The following is a 23018-nucleotide window of genomic DNA, read 5'->3' as shown; positions in this document are numbered from 1 at the left end:
AAGTTTCCAGCCTATGCCACGGCCACAGCAATGCCAGATCTGAGCTGCATCTCTGACCTCCAACACAGCTTATGCCAATGCCGGATCCTTAACCCACTGAGTGAGGCCAGGGATTGAACCTGCATCCTCATGGACACTATGTCGGGCTCTTAACTTGCTGAGCCACAACAGGAACTCCACTATTATCTTGTTCTTGAGGCTCTCTATGTCTACTTTATGTCTAAGGTGGAAATCCTACGTGGTAATGTGCTACTGTGACTCTTCCCAACCCCGTGTTCAGCAACATCTCGTTGATAGCTTGAAAGCCATCCATGGAGTATTTACAACTCGGAAACCAACAAACCCTACAAACTAGGGCGTGATTATTTTTCATTGACTCTCTAGACAATCTTTCTCTCTCTTTTTTTTCTGTCTTTTTAGGGCTGCACCCGAGGCATATGAAAGTTTCCAGACTAGGGGTCGACGGAGCTGTAGCTGCTGGTCTACGCCACAGCCACGATAACGCCAGATCCGAGCTTCATCTGCAACCTACATCCCAGCTCATGGCAACGCCAGATCCTTAACCCACTGAGCAAGGCCAGGGATCAAAACCATGTCCTCATGGATACTAGTCGGGGTTCATTAACCACTGGGCCATGATGGGAACTCCTAGGCCATCTTTTTCAAGAAAGTGATGGAGTCACTCCTTGGGTGTGGTTTGATCCACGGCCTGGGAATTTTTGTATGCTGCAGGTGCAGCCAAAAAAGTGCAGATTAAACTTCAACATGTGTAGTGTCTGTAGCCTTTGCATTATGATTAGCTCCAAAATTAAAGGAACATTCTTCCAAGATATTTGAAAGTTATTATCAAGTTCAGCAAAGATGTTGCTCCCGTCACTGAGGAATAAATGAAGTTCTGACATACATCCTTTCACTTTTTTCTTATAAATTAACTTTAGATCACAACTAATAAACCACACTGAATTCCAAAACAACCCCCCCCCACAACACACACAAAATATCAACCAACATTCCTGCTGGAACTACATCGTTTCGTCAGTTGTGATCACGGGCTGGCTACAGACAGCAGAGTCTAGCAAAAAGTCAAGGAGCCCTTTTTTGAGAATCAATAGGCGACATGGAATCTACCATAAAAAGAGTGCATATTTTATTAGTTGTAAATTGTGGGCTATGTACTCTTTATATCATCAAAATATGTAACAATCTTAGGCATGTGTATGTATAGATCTAAATATATAGATAGATATGGATATAGATATATAGCTCCACACTTTGTCCAGAGAACCAGTTGCTAAACATTTACCAACAAGCCACTGTCTAAGCCTCAATTTCCTCATCTGCAAAGTGGGTCAATCACACCTCCCTCCAGAGTGCTTCTGTGAGCACCAGATCAGACATGAATCTGAAGTTCTCAGCAGAGGGTCTGTCAATCGCCCCACCTGCCCACTCCTGGCCAGATCAGAGGAAGGCTGGGGGCCCTTGCAATTCCTTTACTTCTTGGGGTCCTTCTTCTCCACTATAAAAGTCTTCCTCTTCTCTCCATTCTCTGCTCCCCAAGTCCTTGTTCCATCAATCACCCTACTCTTTATCTTCCTGTTTCCTTCTCCCTGGAGCGCTTACCCTGTGACCTAAAAACACATCAACATCTATCTTCTCTGGGTTTTATAAAAAACAAACAAGCAGGGAGTTCCCATCGCAGCTCAGCAGTTAACGAACCCGACTAGCATCCTTGAGGATGAGGGTTTGATCCCTGGCCTCTTTCAGTGGGTTAAGGATCCAGCGTTGCCATGAACTGTGGTGTAGATCTCAGACACAGCTCGGATCCTATGTGGCTGTGGTGTAGGCTGGCAGCTACAGCTTTGATTGGACCCCTAGCCTGGGAACCTCCATATGCTGCAGGTGCGGCCCTAAAAAGACAAAAGACAAAGCAAAACAAAACAAAATCCAAAAGTTCCTTCCTGATCCTAAGCCACCATCCCCACTTTGTCCAGGCCTCCCCTGCCAACCATCTAGAGAGAAAAGCCAGGCACCAGGGCTCTTCCCCTCCCACCCACCTCTCGCCCTATCACCATCTGCCCTCTAGAGTGAACCTCATCTCTCAAAAATCGGACACATTTGCTGGTCCCAAGACCTCTGCTCTGGCCTCACCTGATTCAATCTCTTCCTGACCTTGCTCCTGGCCTCCACTTAGCCTTTTCTCCAGGGTTTCCTTTATCTCTGGTTCCTTCCTACCCCACAGCCCACTCACCGTTACATCCCACTCTCGGTCCAGCCTCTCTAGTTCTTGGGTTCCCACCTGTATCTTGGGAGGACAGCTCCTGTGGTCTGTGGGGCAGGGTGTCCGTGAAACATCCATTCCCTCCCTTCTTTCTTTGCACAAGATGCTCCCCTGGCACATGGCCCAAGGGTCTAGGGGAGACTGACCCCACCCCCGGGCTCCAGGAGCGAGCCCAGTCGGGGTAATGATGTCCCGGCCTTTGCCAGTGGTTGGTGCCGGAATGGACAAGCGTGGACGAGATTATTCCCTGAGCCTCAGTCTCTACTATGCCCATCTTCTTTAGGAGCAGAATCACAGCTGGGCACACGGATCTCCAGGAAAACAGGCATTTTGCAGCTGCCCATGTAGCTGGGCATGGCCAAGTTCTGGCCAAAAGGCCCTGAGCCGAAACTGTGAGCAAACAACAGCATGCCCTTTGGACAAGCGGGCAGGTCTTCCCTTTGTCTGAATTCACCTAGGACTTAACAGTAAAACTCAGCTTGTAGTGTTTCCTCCCTAAACCAGTCACATTCAGGGGTGGGAGGGTCTTGTCTTGATTTTTTTAAAAGATCACCACGCAGCTCCAGTAACCTGGTGCCATTTTGCTTCCCACCTCCAACCAAATGGTCAGAAATACACAGAGCTCTAGGGAGTTTGGGGTTCACCCCTACCTTCTCCCCAGACATCAGCGCACACTTTATCAGACTGACAATTCTCTTCCAGGTGTCTATGGAAGTCTGTGGAAACTCCCCAGAACCCAGCCCCTCCCCAGGCGAGTCCGGCCCCGTAGTGCCCACCACTGATCACGTCAAGGCCCTGCTCAAACCCTTGGAGGGCTCCCAGCTCCTGCAGCTGTGCTTTCCAAGCCTGGCTCTGAAATGGATCCACCTGCAAAGCCCAGGTAGTGCTGGGTGAGGCCTGGGAAGCAGGTTGGCAGGGGATCCAACCTGGAGATCCGCAGGATGGGTGGGGAAGGCCTGACCTTCCGGGGAACCCAGAGCTCCTTGTCCACCTGCATCCAGTAGGGACAGGGGCCAGCCTCCAAACACACCCTCCTCTCCACCCCCACCCCCGCCCCGCCCATGCCTCGGAGCCTTCGCTCTGGCCGTTCCCACGGGAGGAACGCCTTCCCTTCTCTGATTACAAGGTGAATCCCCATTCATCTCTGAACATGGGTCGCAAATGTCAGCTGCTTTATGGCCTCCTCCCAAATTCAAGCCATGATTCCCTCCATTCGTCATTCCTGCAAACGTTTATCGAGGGCCATTATTAGCCGGCACTGTAATTACAAAGGTAACACACCTACTCTGCCTTTGAGTCTGTGGGTGAGGACACAGACACATAAATAAAACAAGTTCAAAAAATGTTAGTATTCTTTTCATCTTTTCTCTTGGCTGTAAAAATAATGCACACACATAAAATAAAAAACCTTACAAAATTATAAAAACTAAGTCTCTCGGACATCAAGATTACCGAATGCTTTGGTATATGATTATCTAGCTCATATTTAATGTTGAACAAAATTGGGTTTCGAACATATCATTTTGCCTAATTCATTTTGGACCTCTGTCCACACATAAATGCAGGTGCATCTCATTCTTTGATAGCTGCAGGGTGTGCAAATGTATCGTTGCACCGCAATGGACTCGATTCCCTGAGAATAGAATTTTGATTGTTTCCCATTTTCTTCTCTTATCAACCGCACTGTATGAAAATCCTTGTCCATATATCTTTTGTGTGTGTGTGTGTGTGTGTGTCTTTTTTCGTTTTTTTAGGGCTGCACCTGCGGCATATGGAGGTTCCCAGGCTAGGGGTCGAATCGGAGTTGTAGCCACCGGCCCACACCAGAGCCACAGCAACGCGGGACCCGAGCCTCATCTGTGACCTACATCACAGCTCACGGCATCACCAACCAGATCCTTAACCCACTGAACAAGGCCAGGGATCGAACCCACAACCTCATGGTTCCTAGTCAGATTCGTATCCGCTGCGCCACTACAGAAACGCCCCTTGTCTATACATCTTTGTGCATGAAAATCTCTGAAGGATAAAATCCTAGAGGCAAGTTTCCAGAGGTGAAGGATATGAAATATTAAACTGCTCTCCTAAAAGTTGAGTTAAATTATACTCTGACCAGAAGTGTCCAAGAAAGGCCTCGAACAGATAAATTATAATCCTGCTTTCATTTCTAAGAAAGACACACATTCTCCTCCTGGAGAGTCAAGAAAAGCAGCCAAGAAGAGGCAACTCTTTAACGTGAGTTTTATAGAATGAGTCAAGTTTTCAAGGGACAGGCGTTTGGATGGGACATTCCGGGCAGAAGAAACAGCAGGTACTGAGGGAGGCCCAGACGTGAAAAGGCATGCCGGGACCTGAAAAACTGTGCACAGAGGTGGACGAGGCTGAAGCCGGGATCCGAGCCAGGTTATAACAGGTCAGGAATGGCCAGATAAGACATTCCTAGGAATTCCCATTGTGGCTCAGCGGGTTAAGAACCCGATGAGCATCCATGAAGTTGCGGGTTTAATGCCTGGCCTGGCTCAGTGGGTTAAGGATCCAGCACTGCCCTGAGCTGTGGTGCAGGTTGCAGACGTGGCTCAGATCCCACATTGCTATGGCTGTGGTGTAGGCCAGCAGCTCAGCTCCAATTTGACCCCTAGCCTGGGAACGTCCATATGCCACGGATGCAGCCCTAAAAAAAAAAGATGAAAAGAAAAAAAAAAAAAAAAAAAAGACAGTCCCAGAGACTTTCCTTTTTTTTATTTTATAAACTTTATATTTAAAATAAATTTTAATCTGTCTACTCACAAAACCTAGTTCAAAACATGATACATTTATCTCTCTAGCTGATCTGATGTTACTTTTACAAACAACACTGAATTTGTAATTATTTTATATTAAGAACCTGTACTAAATAAGTCTTAAACTTTTTTTTTTTTTTGTCTTTTTGCCTTTTCTTGAGCCTCTCCCATGGCATATGGAGGTTCCCAGGCTAGGGGTCTAATCTGAGTTATAGCTGCCGGCCTCCACCAGAGCCACAGCAACGCGGGATCCGAGCAGCATTTGCGACCTACACCACAGCTCACCACAGCTCCCGGCAACGCCAGATCCTTAACCCACTGAGCAAGGCCAGGGATCGAACCCACAACCTCATGGTTCCTAGTCAGATTCGTTAACCACTGTGCCACGAAGGGAACTCTCAGAGACTTTCTAGAGACTTCAACAAGAGCATGTGGCCAGACTGTAAACAGGGTCTTACTGATTGTATGGTTCAATCCTAGGCCCCTGCCCAAGACGTCGCAGCAGATCTGCAAGAGGTGACTCAGTCCCTGAAGGGAGAGGACGTAGCCCACTGGAATTAACTGCTGCTGCCTTTCATCTTTATCAAGGCCGAGTTTCTCCCAAGCTTAATTTGGTGCTGGCTGTTGCCGGAACTGAGTTGAATCAACATTAAGTCGCAAAGGAAGGGCCAAGCCACCTTCAGAATTGGACACATGATGCTGGCACTGAAGGCACAGCAGGTGGTCTGCCTGACCCTGAAACTGCCAGATGACAGCAGGAGGGATTCAGGCATTAGGAGGCCACCACAACTCCCAGACCGGCTGAGAGATGGTGTGCTCTGTCCCCAACCAGCATCACAGAGAGGTGAAGAAAGCATGCTGCTTAGGGGCCCGAGCAGGCTGGGCTGTGTCACCAAGGACACTCTGTCTCTGGGCAAACTCCTGGAATAAGCCAAAGCTCCACCAGAGGCTGGCTTCTGCCTGGCCTCGCACAGGAGTGGGAGGGAGTCTCAACAGCTCATTCACGGATGGAGTGCTCTCAGTGAGCCAGGCACTTGCTAAATGCTTCATATACTCAAATTCATTTAATCCTCACAGCCACCCCATTATTGCCCCCATTGTACAGATAAGGAAACTGAGGCACAGATAGGTAACAGGTAAGTGGATGAGGCATCTGAACCCAGGGAGCCTCAGCTGCATCCCACTGCTGTGCTCAACAGGGGATTTTGAGGGCTGTTCTCCTCTCTTTCTGCAGGTGTGCTCCGAGGAAAGAAAAATGACAGTACCCAGTCGGGGGTAAAATCTCCATAAACATTCAATGATTATTTGACGTCTTGAACGAATGGAAGCATCTAGAAAGAAGGGCTCCAAGACCGTGCACAGGAGATTCCTTCCCAGCTCCCAGCCATTGTCAAGGCTACAAATAGTATTCAGGGTATGTCACTAAGGTGCCCTCCTCTGGCCCCGTTAGTCACTTGTTTACACACAGGTGTTCGTGATGCAAACATGGAGGTAGCTGTTCAAGAAACTCAACCGTGGTTGGGGGTAGAGAGGAATTCTTTTTTTTTTTTTTTTTTTTTTTTTTTGCTTTTTAGAGCCACACCTGCAGCATGTGGCAGTTCCCAGGCTGGGGGTCAAATTGGAGTTGCAGCTGCAGGCTTACGCCACAGCCACAGCAATGCCAGTTCCGAGCCATGTCTGCAACCTACACCAATGCCTGGTCCTTAACCCACTGAGCAAGGCCAGGGATCGAACCTGCATCCTCACGGATCCCAGTCAGGTTCATTAACCACTGAGCCACAATGGGAGTTCCCCAGGAGGAATTCTTTAGGAAAGTCTGGATTCAGAGTCAGGCTGGGAACATTGAACTAGCAAACTTGTTTGAATCGGAAACTAATGTTGAATGCATGTGCTATTTGGCTGTTTTTCTGTTTTGTTTTTAATTTTTCAGACGGCACACAGACACACTCTCATCTCCCTACGTCTCACACAATAAAGCTACACCATTGACCTAAGGGAGTTAATGAGCTGGTCAGGGACTGGGAGCTCCTGTCAGGCAGGGGGCAGGGTGCAGGGAGGCTTGGCACAGGAAGGAGTCACCTACCTTGGCTTCAAAGAAGTCCTTGGCACCTTTGACACCCTCCAGGGCAACGTCGATCTCGGAAAGCTTTGCCAGCACCATCAGCCCGCTGTCTTCCTGCAGTTCCCCCGCTGCAGCCTTGTGGAATATGAGCAGGAACTGTGGGGGAAGGGTGAGTCGGGTCAGAGGCAACGTCCCCAAGACAGTCCCAGCAGTCCCCGCTGGCCAGAGCTGGAGTTGCTATCTCCAAGCCTATTCAAAAGGATATAGATGTGGGAGTTCCCGTTGTGGTGCAGCAGAAGCGAATCTGACTTGTATCCATGAGGACTTGGGTTCAATCCTTGGCCTCGCTCAGTGGGTCAGGGATTCGGTGTTGCTATGAGCTGTGGTGTAGGTCGCAGACGTGGCTCGGATCTGGGGTTGCTGTGGCTGTGATGCAGGCCAGCAGCTGCACCTCCTGCTAGAGTTACAGACCGGCTAGAAGCCTGGGAACTTCCATAGGCTGTGGGTGCGGCCCTAAAGAGACCCCAAAAAAAGGCTGTAGATGTGTGCGTGTGACCAATTATTTGTTCCTTATCAAAAATGAAAACATGCCCACTTTCCCGCAAGGACGCAGAGGAACAGGTGCCCTGCTATCTAGTTGATGGGAGTGGAAGTGGAGTCAAACTTTTTGGAGGGCACTCGGGAAATATGTACCAAAAATAAAATGCTTTCACCCAATAACTAATTCCACCAATGGGACTCTTCCCCTCAGAAATATTTACACAACAGTTTAAGAAGTATTGTCTGGGAGTTCCCGTTGTGGCGCAGTGGTTAACGAATCCGACTAGGAACCATGAGGTTGTGGGTTTGGTCCCTGCCCTTGCTCAGTGGGTTAACGATCCGGTGTTGCCGTGAGCTGTGGTGTAGGTTGTAGACACGGCTCGGATCTTGCGTTGCTGTGGCTCTGGCATAGGCTGGCAGCTATAGCTCCGATTAGACCCCTAGCCTGGGAACCTCCATATGCCTCGGGAGCGGCCCAAGAAATAGCAAAAAAGACAAAAAAAAAAAAAAAAAAAAAAAAGAAGTATTGTCTAGGGAGTTACCACTGTGGCTCAGTAGTAATGAACCAGGGAGGTGTCCATGAGGACACAGTTGGATCTCTGACCTCACTCAGTGGGTTAAGGATGGATCCAGGGTTGCTGTGGCTGTGGCGCAGGCTGGCAGCTGCAGCTCTGATTCGACCCCTAGCCTGGGAACTTTCACAGGCCATGGGTGCGGCCCTAAAAAGCAAAACAAAAAGAAGTAGAAGAAGCATTATGTGCACAACATTGTAAATTAATTATACTCTTTTCTTTCTTTCTTTCTTTAATCTTTTTTTTTTTTCTTTTTGTCGTTTTAGCTATTTCTTGGGCCGCTCCCGCGGCATATGGAGGTTTCCAGGCTAGGGGTCCAATTGGAGATGCAGCCACCGGCCTACACCAGAGCCACAGCAACGCAAGATCCGAGCCGTGTCTGCAACCTACACCACAGCTCACGGCAACACCGGATCGTTAACCCACTGAGCAAGGGCAGGGACCGAACCCGCAACCTCATGGTTCCTAGTCGGATTCGTTAACCACTGCGCCACGACAGGAACTCCCATCTTTTTTTTTTCCCTTTTTCTTTTTTTAGGGCTGCATCCTCAGCCTAAGGAAGTTCTCAGGCTAGGGAATCAAAAGAGAATTGCAGCTGCTGGCCTACACCACAGCCACAGTAACGCCAGATCTAAGCCGCATCTCTGACCTACAAGGCAGTTTGCAGCAACACCAGATCCTTAAACCACTGAGCAAGGCCAGGGATTGCCTGCACATCCTCATGGATACTAGCACATTGAGCCACAATGGAAACTGTAAATAAATTATATTTTCATTTTTAAAAAGTAAATATTTTTTAAAAGGAAGCATTGTCTGCAAATGCAAAAAATATTGTCAACAATATAGTTTATAGCCATGAAACAAAAATATCCAGTAGACTTCAGAGTACTATTTTTTTTTTAATTTTTTTTTTTGGTCCTTTTTAGGGCCGCACCCGAGGCATATGGAGGTTCCCAGGCTAGGGGTCTAATTGAAGCTGTAGCCGCCAGCCTACACCACAGCCACAGCAATGCCTGATCCTTAACCCACTGAGCAAAGCCAGGGGTCGAACCTGCAACCTCATGGTTCCTAGTTGGATTCGTTTCTGCTGCACCATGATGGGAACTCCCTAAGTACTATTTTTTAAATGAAATAATTCAATATTTCTGACTTCTTTTAACTGTTCCTGTTTTCCATTTGTGTCCTATTTTTGCTCTAAATGGTTTGCCTTTCTTGGTGTCTTCTTTTAAAATATATATATATGTGTGTGTGTATGTGTGTGTGTGTTTTCTAAAGGATCTTTATAGATAGAACCTGGTATGTTTCAAATATTTTAGCTCTGCCACTTGCCTTTTAATTTTGTTTATAATAAAAATTTTCAAGTTATCGATCTTGGAATTCCCGTCGTGGCACTAGCATCCACGAGGACTCAGGTTCGATGGCCTCACTCAGTGGGTTAAGGATCTGGTCTTGCCGTGAGCTGTGGTGTAGGCTGCAAACACAGTTTGGATTTGGCACTGCTGTGGCCGTGGCTTAGGTCAGGGGCTACAGCTCTGATTCCTCTCCTAGCCTGGGAATCTCCATATGCCGCAGATATGGCCCTAAAAAGCCAAAAAAAAAAAAAAAGAAAGGATCAATCTTTTCCTTTTTTCTCATCAGGGTTATACTTAGAAAATCCTTCCTCGCCACCAAGGTTACAGAAACAATCACCGTGTTTTCGTCTGTTGCTTTTATGGCTTTTTCTAAAACATGTAAATATTTAATCTCTGAAATTTATTCTGATCTGTCATGTGAAGTTGATCATTAACCCTATTTTCCTCCAAATGGTTAGTTAGTAATCCCCATGTCATTTATTAAATAATCCATCCTCTTCCTCCAGATTCAAATGTGACCTGAATGAATTTGTCTTTAAAGTCAACTTGTACCAAGACCTCTGCAGAATGTTTGCATAAATAAAAGCACCAACCCGCAAGAGCAGTCCCCGCCCCACCCCCACCTGCACACGTCCCCTGGCTCCCAAGACAGTTTTGTGGCTTTTTACTTCTCTTCTTTCAAAAATTCTAGTGAGTCTATTTGTCAAACAATTACTGTCCAACTTCTAGTATTTATATTTCCATTTAGAAAGAATAGAAATGGATAACCCCAGAGAGAAGCTTCTTGGGTTTTCCAGTGCCTAATACACATGTACCTAAGAAGAAACTTCAGTTTTTCAGGGTTTGTTTCATGATTATCACCTTTAGAGATTGGCTTCCCCAAGGAGTTCCCGTTGTAACTCAATGGGTTAAGAGTGTCGGTGAGGACATGGGTTCGATCCCTGGCTTCGATCAGTGGGTTAAGGATCTGGCGTTGCTGTGAGCTGCAGTGTAGGCTGCAGATGTGGCTCAGATCCTGCATTGTTGTGGTTGTGGCGTAGGCCAGCAGCTGCAGCTCTGATTCAATCCCTAGCCGAGGAACTTCCGTATGTCACAGATGCGGCCATAAAAAAAGTAAGAAAAAAGAATCATAATAAATTAATAAAAGAAAAGAAGTGAACCTAAAGCAGCGTGAGAGAGGAGTTCCCGTCGTGGCTCAGTGGTTAACGAATCCGACTAAGAACCTTGAGGATGTGGGTTCGTTCCCTGGCCTTGCTCAGGGGGTTAAGGATCTGGCGTTGCCGTGAGTTGTGGCGTAGGTCGCAGACTTGGCTCGGATCCCACGTTGCTGTGGCTCTGGCACTGGCTGGCAGCTACAGCTCTGATTCGACCCCTAGCCTGGGAACCTCCATATGCTGCAGGAGCAGCCCTAGAAAAGACAAAAAGACAAAAAAAAAAAAAAAAAAGCAGAGTGAGAGGTAGAACAACTTCAAGAGGTTTTCCAGACTCCAACTTGAGTTCCTTTTACTGCTAATGCTCTTAATCCCTAGAGGGAAGTGTGTTTCCCTAAGTGGACGTCTCAGCTCCCACATCTCCACCATCCCCAAAACGCTTTGCTAACACTGTGACATGGCCAAATATAAAGCAAAGCAGTAAAGCAAGCCGTTCAAGGACTTTCAGCTTCCCGGAGCCCGAAGTGGTCAGTTTGGCTCAACAGAAATGCCAAGTTCATCCACCTGCAGCTTCAAACTCTCTCACTAGAGGCCGGCAAAGATTCAGTTTGCTGCAGACTAGCAGAGCCAGAATACTGGCTCCAAAGAAGTCTTAGAAATCAAACCTGGAGTTCCCGTCGTGGTGCAGTGGTTAACGAATCCGACTAGGAACCATGAGGTTGAGGGTTCGGTCCCTGCCCTTGCTCAGTGGGTTAACGATCCGGCGTTGCCGTGAGCTGTGGTGTAGGTTGCAGACACGGCTCGGATCCCGAGTTGCTGTGGCTCTGGCGTAGGCTGGTGGCTATAGCTCCGATTCAACCCCTAGCCCGGGAACCTCCATATGCCGCGGGAGCGGCCCAAGAAATAGCAACAACAGCAACAACAACAAAAAAAAGACAAAAGACAAAAAAAAAAAAAAAGAAATCAAACCTGTTGGAGTTCCCATTGTGGCTCAGCAGGTTAAGGACCCAACCTAGGCTCCTGTAAGGATGTGGGTTCAATCCCTGGCTCCACTCAATGGGTTAAAGAAAGGGTGGTGCCGTGAGCTGTGCTGTAGATCACAGACGTGACTCAGATCTGGCATTGCTGTGGCTGTGGCATGGGCTGCAGCTCGGATTCGATGGCCAGCCTGGGACTTTCCATATGCCGGGCTATAAAAAATAAATAAATAAAAGCCTGTTGAAGGAGGTGAGGTCCCCAAGAATAGGATGAGGGACAAGGCGGGTGGGGGACAGTTGTGGTCAGGCTCTTAAGAAAGAGACTGAAAGCAGCTAAGACTTTAGTGCTGCAAACATGAGCTTCCGGCAGAGAGAAGGGGTCAGATATCCATCAGTCGCTCAGTACGGTTCCTATTCTCAAAGCAGTTAGTTACAGAAGGCGCCCAGAAGGCAAACGCAAAACAGGTAACCCCTCCACACAGAGAAGCAACTTAGGAAAGATGGGGCACCATCCCCAGCCCAGCAGCAATCCCAGTGACTGTCGGGGGAGCGGGGGGGGGGGGCGCTCTCTGCATCTCTGAAATGCATTTTTCTCACAAGGGTCTTTCCCCAGAGCAGGTCCCAGCCACGTGTGCTCACTCTCCCTCTGCCAGCTCGGCAGATGATCACCAGCATCTCTGTCAACTTAGGGGTCCCCCCACCTGCCCTGGGAGGTTAAAGAAGAAAACAGAAATCCAGCTCAACCTGAAAAATATCAGCCGTCCATAAAGCATGGCAAGTCAGACTTTCCCATTTAATCTATTACAATCACCAACCCCTGAATGACAATTTCTCCAACTGCCCAGCCTTGTTTGTCTTCCTATTTATAGCCCACAAAGACTGGTATGTTGCAGCGATTTGGACAGTGTCCGAGCTGTGACTCTGAGCAAAGAGGGGGAGGGAAAGAGAAGCAGAAAACAAAGAAACAGAGAGAACTAACAAAGCTAAAGAGCAGGTTCAGACACAAGCTATCAAATGCTTCTAATAAATGCAAGGAAATGTTGAATTTCACGGCTCTGCTTGGCGATGCAAGCACCTTCCCATATTAGTTAGAGCCCTTAGGTGGCAAGTGACAGAAATACACTTGTTGGCTTAAGTAAAAAGGAAGTGTTCACTATATAACAAGGATGTCTCAAAAAAAAACCAGGGATAAAATTCAGGGGCCTGGAAGAGGACTGAAACAGGGAGAGGCAACATTCTTGGGATTGGAGGCAACACAAAACAGGTAACCCCTCCACACAGAGAAGCAACTTAGGAAAGATGGGGCACCAGCTCTCATGCCCAGACCACATGGTAGAAAATGGCCACCCCACCTCGAGTTATTCTTGAGGGAATAGCCACCTGCAGAGCCAACATGCAGCCCTAACTTCAAATTCCCAGATAGAGAGTCCAGGTGACCTAGTCTGGCCAGAGGTCTGTCCGTGGTCTAATCAACCATAACCAGGCAGAGGTGCAACCCAGCACAGCCAGGGCTGCCAGGGACCCACCCTAGGGAGGTTGAGGCGGGAGGAGCAAACGGGACCCACAGTTCCCAGTGGCCAAAGCTTTAGCCTGGATGGTGTCACCAAAGTTGTTCTAAAACCTGGTCACACTGACGTATCTAAAGGCCTTTCAATAATATTTACACAAGGAGTTCCCGTGGTGGCTCAGCGGTTAACTAGCATCCATGAGGACTCAGGTTCGATCCCTGGCCTCGCTCAGTGGGTTAAGGATCCCAGCGTTGCTGTGAACTGTGGTGTAGGTCACAAACGCAGCTCGGGTCCCACGTTGCTGTGACTCAGGTAAAGGCCAGTGACTACAGCTCCGATTGGACCCCTAGCCTGGAAACCTCCATATGCTGTGAGTGTGGTCCTAAAAGAAAGAAAGAAAGAAAGAAAGAAAGAAAGAAAATAATAATTACACAGACATGTAATTCCCATCCTTGTGGGGCTGTATCCTTGCCATGGAAGAAAACTAATGGCTTAAGATTTATTCACTGAAATAAAAACAGCTGAGGTTTTTACCTTTTGGGGGCCCACAATTTTAGGGGTTCAAAGACCAAAAAACCCATCTTTGGACCTGTTTGAGGGAGCAGGTCCTGGGCACAGAATAAAACCCTTTGCATAATTGCTTTGCTTTTTTTTTTGGTTTTTTTGTTTTTGCATTTTTACTATTTTAAAATGTTTATTATACAAATTTACAGTTTAAATATATTTTTAAATATAAAATTATAAAACCACCAACGTTGCACCCACAAACATCCACAATGGATATTTTGGTGAAAATCCCTCTGGATTTCTCAATATTTGCCATTTTACCCAAATTAGGTTATGCTACCCACATTGACTTTCAATCTGCTTGCTAAGCATTTTCCATGTCAGCACTGTGGTTCACTAGCTCCTTAAAGATATTTTTAAAAAGCAGAACTGTATGGCGTTCCTGTTGTGGCTCAGCAGTAAAGAAACCCGACTAGTATCCATGAGGATGCAGGTTTGATCCCTGGCCCTGCTCCATGGTTAATGATCCGGCATTGCTGTGAGCTGCAGTGTAGGTCGCAGACGCAGCTCGGATCCAGTGTTGTTGTAGCTGTGGCATAGACTGGCAGCTGTAGCTCTGATTTGACCCCTAGCCTGGGAACTTCCATATGCCTCGGGTGCGGCCCTAAAATAAATAAATAAATAAATAAAAAGCAGAACTGTAAGGGGAGTTCCCTGTTGGCTCAGTGGGTTCAGGATCTGGCATTACCACTGCTGTAGCTCTGGTCGCTGCTGTGATGAGGGTTTGATCCCTGACCAGGGAACTTCTGCAGGTTCAGCCAACAAGAAAAAAGCAGAACTGTAAGTCAAACATCCAAGCCATTTGCACTCCAGGGGCTGTAAATCTGCGGTTCTCTCAGGAACCAGGGGCTTGGGGCCAACAAGACACGGGTACCTCACGGAAGCTGAGTTTGCCATCAAAGTCCTCGTCCACCTCCTTGATCATGCTCTTCAGGCCCAGGTGGGTCTGGGGGGCGCCCAACTTCTCCATCATCAGCTTCAGCTCCATCAGGTCAATGTAGCCATCCCGACCAGCATCGTATCTGAGGGGTCAAAGACAGCCCATTGGTGAGGAATGAAAGGACGCCAGCTAATCTACTAAACATGTAATCTTTTTTTTTTTTTTTTTTAACTTGATGGCTGCCCTGCAGGATATGGAAGTTCCTGGGCCAGAGATGGAATCTGAGCCACCACTGCTGCAAAACTGAATGTCTTAACCCACTATGCAGGGACGGGGATCAAAGCCACAAGCCTCTGCAACAACCCAAGCCACTGCAGTCGGATTCTTTTTTTTTTTTTTTTTTTTTTTTTTGGTCTTTTTGCTATTTCTTGGGCCGCTCCCATGGCATATGGAGGTTCCCAGGCTAGGGGTCCAATTGGAGCTGTAGCTGCCAGCTTACGTCAGAGCCACAGCAACACGGGATCCAAGCCACGTCTGCAACCTACACCACAGCTCACAGCAACGCTGGATCGTCAACCCACTGAGCAAGGGCAGGGATCGAACCCGCAACCTCATGGTTCCTAGTCGGATTCGTTAACCACTCTGCCACGACGGGAACTCCATGCAGTTGGATTCTTAATCCACTGTGTCACAGCAGAAGCTCCTAACTGTGTCATACTTTTGACCTTATGTACTGAAAAATGACTCAAATGCCTTTTCCTCTGCAGTGTCCACCTGTCACCCCTGGAAGGGACTCCTCTCTGTCCTCCTACACCTTAAGGTTCTGTGCGATGCAACACAAGTGGGTCTTGTTTTCATGACTTTTATCTCTGTAAGTTTCTTGAGCATGAAAAGCATGCCTGGGTCCCTTTGTTTTTCCCAGTTTCAGTCAACAAACCTCAAGAGCCTCTTGACGCTGGACAATGGGACATGTCCAAGGATGCCCCCTATACCCATTCCATTACCCAGAGCAACTGACAGTCCCACAAGTCTCCCCTTGGTCACCGGCCCCTGGGCCTCTGCCACCTTCATGTCCACCGACCCCTCCTCTCATCCTTTGGTCTCCTGTCTCTGGAAGCTGCTTCCTGCCCCCGTGCTGGGCCGTGAATCAGGCCTGGCCCCAGCACTCTGGTCTCACGCTTTGTCCTGTGGCTCACTGCCTGGTCTCAGGTCTGAATGGTCACAGGTGTGAGCTGGATCCTAGATCTGCCTTCTTGGCGAAGTTTCCTTTTTTTTTTTTTTTTTGCTTTTTAGGGCCACACCTGAGGCATCTGGAGGTTCCCAGGCTAGGGGTCTAATCGGAGCTGTAGCTGCCAGCTTACACCACAGCCACAGCAACACGGGATCCGAGCTGTGTCGGTGACCTACACCACAGCTCATGGCAGTGCTGGATCCTTAACCCACTGAGCAAGGCCAGGGATCGAACCTGCAACCTCGCAGTTACTAGTTGGGTTCGTTAACCACTGAACCACGATGGGAACTCCTTGGCGGAGTCTTAACACAGAGCCAGCACCTCTGCTGTCCCTCCAGCCCCCCAGCCAAACTGCCTGGAAACAAACCCAGCCTCCCCACAGGGGGATCCTGGCCGTGGCCTCTACTCTCAGGCGCCTGGGTCAGCCCCATGGGAGCCCCCGTCAGCCTCTGTCCTTCTGCCCCAGGCACTCCACCACTCCCTACCCTTCTCTACACGCTTGGGCTGTTGCAGAGTTTTCTCACACACTCCCTGGCTCTTCTTCCATCAAGTCCACCCTATTTTTCCACTTCTTAGAGATCCCTTGCTGCTCAGGTATGAAGATCAACCTTTAAAATACAAATCCATTTGGGAGTTCCCGTTGTGGCTTAGCGGTAATGACACCAACTAGGAACCATGAGGACGCAGGTTCAATCCCTGGCCCAGATCAGTGGGTTAAGGATCCAGCATTGTCATGAGCTGTGGTGTAGGTGGCAGACACGACTCAGATCCGGCATTGCTGTGGCTGCGGCATAGGCCAGCAGCTAGCTCCAATTCGATCCCTAGCCTAGGAACTTCCATAAGCTGTGGGTGTGACCCTAAAAAGCAAAAAAAAAAAAAAAAAAGATGGTAAACATTATATGTATTTTACCAAACTATATTTTACAGTGAAAAAATTTAAATACATATACAAATGAAACAGGCTTTTTCACTATCACACCCACTCCCAACTCAACAAAAGAAAACCATTCTTGGGAACCACACCTCCATCTGCCAAGAAATGTAGCCTGTGGGCAACCAGAAATCTAACTCTGTGGGCTGGTGGTATTTGAGCCCCATGTGGTTGTGCTGGAGATGAGGCCCAGGACTCCCCAGCATGTCCGTTCCAGCTGTGGTGGCCAACACATGCCATTCCTCCCACCCAAGCACACCCCCACCCACCCACCCACCCCTCCGTGGCCTTTTCTCTGTCCCAGAACTTGGGGAGCTCCCCCTCCTCCTCTGATCTCCAGCAGCACTGTCTGTCCTCTGCTCCTCAGCAGAGGCCACCGCCTCCCAGCAGCGCTGTGCTCCCACTGGGCTCCCACTGCCAGACGAGACCCCTGGAAGCCTATTGGCTTCTGGGGACCTGGAAGGACAAGACAGGTGTTCCAGGTGTGGAAAGGAACAAGGTGCTTCTGGGCTCCCAGGGAGCGGGCAGAGTGTGTGACTCACAGAGGGACCAGTCCAGGATCTTGTACTATCAAGGGATGGTTTGCGAGCCCTTAAAAGAGGAAGCAATTGATCACCATGGGTTTCCCGTAAGTGATTCAAGGATTGGCCTCGTTCACTTGTTTTTAAACTTCTATTATTTATTTATTTATTTAATTTATTTATTTATCTATTTTTAGGGCCACACATGCAGCATATGGAAGTTCCCAGGCTAGGAGTAGAACTAGGTGCTACAGATGCCAGCCTACACCACAGCCATAGCAATGCCAGATCCCAGCCTCAACTGCAACCTACACCACAGGGCACGGCAATGCCAGATCCTTAACCCACTGAGCGAGGCCAGGGATCGAACCCGCATCCTCATGGATGCCAGTCGGATTCATTTCCGCCGCACCACAGCGGGAACTGCAAACTTCGCTCTTAAACTGCACAGCTCAGTGATTTTTGGTGTGCGCACGAGCTTGCACAGCCGTCATCACTATCTAATTCCTCCTCGTGTTCATCAGCCCAAAAGAAAGCAATTCAAGGAGCTCCCTGTGGCTCAGTGGGTTAAGGATCTGGTGTTGTCACAGCTGTGGCTCAGATCGCTGCCATGGTGCAGGTTCGATCCCTGGCCCAGGAACTTCCATGTGCCACAGGCTCCGCCAAGAAAAGAAATTCACGCCCTGCAGCAGGCATTCCCCATTTCCTCCTCCCCAGCTTCCATCAGTGACTAGTTTGCCTTCTGTCTCTGTGGATTTACCTGTTCTGGACCCTTCGCATGCACAGAAGCAGACACTATGTGGCCTCTTGTGTCTGGCGTTCTTCATTTAGCATCATGTTTCAAGGTTCACCCATGCTGCAGCACATTATCAGTCAACACTTTATTCTTTTTATTTATTGCCAAATAATAATCTATTGTATACAATATTTTGTTTATGCATTCATCAGCTGCTGGACATTTGGTTGTTTCACTTGCAACTGTTATGAATAATGCTGCTGTGGGAGTTCCTGCCATGGCGCAGTGGAAATGAATCTGACTAGGAACCATGAGGTGGCGGGTTCGATCCCTGGCCTCGCTCAGTGGGCTAAGGATCCGGTGATGCCGTGAGCTGTGGTGTAGGTCGCAGACGCAGCTTGGATCTGATGTTGCCATGGCTGTGGTGTAGGCCAGCAGCTGTAGCTCCAATTAGACCCCTAGCCTGGGAACCTCCGTATGCCGCAGGTGCAGCCCTAAAAAAAAAGCACAATAATAATAATAATACTGCTATGGACACTACTGTACAAGTTTCTGTGTGGACATATGTTTGCATTTCCCCGGGTATATATCCAAGAGTAGAATTTCGATTTCATATGCTTACTTGCCTTTTTTTTTTTTTTCTTTTTGTCTTTTTTTTTTTTTTCCTTTTAGGGCCGCACCCGCAGGATACAGAGGTTCCCAGGCTAGGGGTCTATTGGAACTACAGCTGCTGGCCTACACCACAGCCGCAGCAACATAGGATCTGAGCTGTGTCTGCAACCTACATCACAGCTCCCTGCAACGCCAGATCCTTAACCCACTGAGAGAGGCCAGGGATCAAACCCGCCACCTCGTGGTTTCTAGTCAGATTCATTTCTGCTGCGCCACAACAGGAACTCCACTTATTTGTTTTTGAAACAAGGTTATCGAGCTGGTCCATCAGAAAACCATGATGCACCTGCTATCTCTGCCAGAGTCAGCAAAGTTTCTTGCTAGCTGTACAGGAGTAGCTGCCCATACATTTCCGTGGATTTCCTGTTAGTTGTGGTAGGGCCACCTAAGAAGGGTGCTAACTCTCAGATGTGCTGGTGACACAAAACTGGGGCAGAATCCAGGCCCACCAGATCTCAGCAACTGGTGATATCCAGGGATAAAACAGAGCAAGGATGAACACAAGGTCCTGAACATAGAAGTACCGTATGACCTAGCAATTCTGCTTCTGAGTATGTACCCAAACCTGAAAGCAGGGGCTCACATGGATATTGGCATCACGTTCATGGCAGCACTATTCACAGTTCACCAAAGGCAGCAACAACCCAAGTGACCATCGACGGATGAATGGAGAAACAAAGTGTAGTGTGTAATTCAGCAGAATATTATTCAGCCTTAAAAAGAAAGAAAGGAGGAGTTCCCGTCGTGGCTCATTGGTTAACCAATCCGACTAGGAACCATGAGGTTGAGGGTTCGATCCCTGGCCTTGCTCAGTGGGTTAAGGATCCAGCATTGCCGTGAGCTGTGGTGTAGGTCGCAGACGCGGCTCAGATCCCACGTTGCTGTGGCTCTGGCATAGGCCAGCGGCTACAGCTCCAATTAGATCCCTAGCCTGGGAACTTCCATGTGCCACGGGTGCGGCCCTAGAAAAAGACAAAAAAGAAAAAAAAAAAAGAAAGAGAGGAATTCCTGGGTGGCCTAACAGTTAAGGGCTTGGCCTGTCACTACTGTGGCTCAGGGTTTGATCCCTAGCCTTGAGAAATTCCACATGCCATGGCGCAGCCAAAAAAAAAATGGTTACAATGGTAAATTTTATCTTTTTCTTTTTATGGCCATACTTGCAGCATATGGAAGTTCCTGGGCTAGTGGTACCAGCCTACAGCATAGCCATGGCAATGCGGGATCCTAGCTGCATCTACGACCTACACTGCAGCTTACAGCAATGCCCATCAAGCGAGGCCAGGGATAGAACCCGAATCCTCATGATACTAGTCAGATTCTTAACCTGCTGAGCCACAATGGGAACTCTGAAAAACGGAAAGTTTTAAGTTATACGTCTTAGGGCAGAGTCCCACAGTAGAAGTATGCTGGCCCCTTAAGTTATATACACCTTACCACAGTTTGGTGTTTTGTTTTGTTGTTGTTGTTGTTGTTGTTTTTTAGGGCCACACCCTGGGCATACGGAGGTTCCCAGGCTAGGGGTCCAACAGGAGGTATAGCCACTGGCCTACCCCACAGCCACAGCCACGTCAGATCCAAGCCACGTCTGCGAGCTACACCACAGCTCACAGCAACGCCAGATCCTTAACCCACTGAATGAGGCCAGGATCGAACCTGCGTCCTCATGGATGCTAATGAGATGCATTTCCACTGAGCCGCAAGGGGAACTCCCACCTTACCACAATTTTAAAAGGAAAAAGGCAAGGTCCTATAACCCAGTCCTCCCAATTGATCTCTCAGGTTCAGGTCCCCAGGGAAATAGAGACCAGTGGCTCGGGGATGACATGTGGACACAGGTGACACTCCAGTGAGCTCACGAGGCTGCCGAACCCCACGGGGTGAAATAATGACAGCAAGAACGCAAAGCCCTGAAGCCCAAATAAAGGGGCACAGCCCTGGCCTGTCATGACAGTCTGTTCCACTCCAGGCCAGTCCCACACTTTGGGGGGCCTGATAGGTGGGGGCACCCGGAAAGGTGAACAGACAAGACCCTGTGCCAGGATGGAGCAGAAGGAGCTGGGAGTATTCGGCTCCGGCACCTGAAGCGCTGTCTTCAGATGATTCATTTAAACGTCCTGGAGTTCCCGTCGTGGTTCAACAGAAACGAGTCTGACTAGCATCCATGAGGGCACGGGTTCGATCCCTGGCCTCATTCAGTGGATTAAAGATCTGGTGTCGCCGTGAGCTGTGGTGTAGGTCGCAGATGCAGCTCAGATCTGGCGTTGCTGTGGCTCTGGCGTAGGCCAGTGGCTATAGCTCCAATTCCACCCCTGGCCCCGGGGACTTCCATACACAGTGGGTGTGGCCCTAAAAAGACAAAACAAATAAGTAAATAAACTTCCCAAGAACATTCCAGGAGGACTGGCTCTGCGTGTGGACATGACAGAGACAGGCTGTAAGCCAAGCGCAAGGAAGAGCTTTCTGGCAAAAACAGCTGGCACAAGACCTGGGGCGAGAAGAGCTTACAAACAGGCCAGCGGGACAGTTTCTATTACAGAGAGTCCTGCTGCGAGTAAACAGGCTTCCATTGTAAATCAACTATAAATCGATAAAACTAAAACATAAAATAAAATTATCATTAAAAAAAACAAAGTAAACAGGCTTCTTTAGTGTGGAACCTTCCAGAGCCTTCCATACGGTCATGTGTCTGAAACGTAGCAGAGGGAAGAGCTCCCAGACTCATCTGACCACACAATCCTCTACTGTCCAGGTTTTCCACTAGAGAAGGCGCGTCTTGGCATTCTAGTGTTCCAAGGAAAACACTTTGGGAAACGGGCAAATTCTCTGGGCGAATCTGCATTAGAAGGGCAGCCAGGCAAACGACCTCTGTGTTTGCCTCTGAACATCCTCTGCCCGCTGCTCAGCACTCGGTTCCAACGAATTTGCAGAGGAGACACCAGGACCCCCTTTGCAGAGGGTTAGGGTCTGAATGAAGAGAAGAGAGGCAGGGGAGGGAGCAACTGAAAAGGGGAAAGGGGCCCCAGAAGCAGAAGATGAACTGTGACAAGAGAAGGTCAGAGAACACGGGCAGGCGTTTGTCCCCACCCAGCAGAGGCAGGAAGGACCAGGCTCCCCATTCACCTGAGTCCGCAGCGAGCCCCGCCTCCCCAGCACCAAGGGCTCTCGGATGGAGCCCACGTGCAGGGAGGGGCTCGCAGGCCTGACCCCTGCCTTTCTCTGGGGTTCTGAAGAGTCAAGAAGGACGGAAAACCTCTTTTAGGCCCTCAAGCCTGAAACATTCTCCAGGTGTAAGAAAAGGGACAAATATGTGAGGAAGGGCCTTGGCAAAGTCTGGGCCACAGGCTAAAGGTGTTCCAATTTTTTTTTTTCTTTTAGGGCTGCACCCGCGGCAAATGGAAGTTCCCAGGCTAAGGGATTGGAGCTGCAGCTGCTGGCCTACACCACAGTCACAGCAACAGTGGATCCAGCCGAGTCTGCGACCTACACCACAGCTCACGGCAACACCAGATCCCTAACCCACTGAGCGAGGCCAGGGGCTGAATCTGCATCCTCACGGATACTAGTCGAGTTCTTAACCCGCTGAGCCACGACGGGAACTCCTCCAATTTCTTTACGTAGGCAGGAAGTGTGGGTTTGACGGATTTGCTGAGCATGTGCAGGGGAGCAGAAGCCCATCACGTCTGCGGGCAAATCCCAGTCAGAGGAAAGGGCCGAAGTTGCAGCGAAAGCAGGCGCTGTCGGCATCCTGCTGGGAGCACTGGTTTGGCACAGGGACAAAGCTGGTGTGTGGACTGAGAAAGGACATCTCCAAAGCGAGAAGGGCAAGGAAGAAAGGGGTCACGAGCCAGCCACCGCCTCCACTCCCAGGGACTCAGTAAAGACCGCGTCCCTTTGTTCCTGCATAAAGCACCAGCCAAGCGCCGCAGTTACGTCCTGGCAGGACTATAAAGTGACCACATCAGAAGTGTCCCCACCCCTCCCCATGGACCTGGGAGTCATAATCCAGAAGCACATCCTGCCCTCTTTATTTTTTTCTTTTTTTTTTTTTTGGCCACGCCCATAGCATGTTCGATTCCTGGCCAGGGATCGAACCCGAGTCATAGTCTCGACCCAAACTGCTGCTTCCCTCTGGGCCTGCATTTGCAAGACAGGCAGGAAAGCCTCCCAGGTCCCCCCGCCTTGTGGCCTTACTGTTTTATTTGCCCCCTCAAAGCATCCAACACATGTTTAACACACATAGTGGGATTCAGAGCTCCTAAT

The 23018-nt window shown here is 48.9% G+C and overlaps 1 protein-coding gene across 2 annotated transcripts in view; it reads right to left on the bottom strand.

The window, feature by feature from the left end:
- EFHD1 (EF-hand domain family member D1) overlaps positions 1 to 23018 on the bottom strand; it is a 49339-nt gene that overhangs the window by 7316 nt on the left and 19005 nt on the right. For both annotated transcript variants that reach the window (XM_001925385.7, XM_013984587.2), the window contains exons 2-3: positions 14662 to 14809; positions 7142 to 7276 (exon numbers count right to left, since the gene is read on the bottom strand). In XM_001925385.7, coding sequence (XP_001925420.4) covers positions 7142 to 7276; positions 14662 to 14809 — 283 coding nt within the window. The remainder of the gene's footprint in view (positions 1 to 7141; positions 7277 to 14661; positions 14810 to 23018) is intronic.

The sequence above is a fragment of the Sus scrofa genome, chromosome 15 (assembly GCF_000003025.6).
Source record: "Sus scrofa isolate TJ Tabasco breed Duroc chromosome 15, Sscrofa11.1, whole genome shotgun sequence".
In the NCBI taxonomy this organism is placed as follows: Eukaryota; Metazoa; Chordata; class Mammalia; order Artiodactyla; family Suidae; genus Sus; species Sus scrofa.
This window is presented reverse-complemented; position numbering and strand designations above follow the sequence as displayed.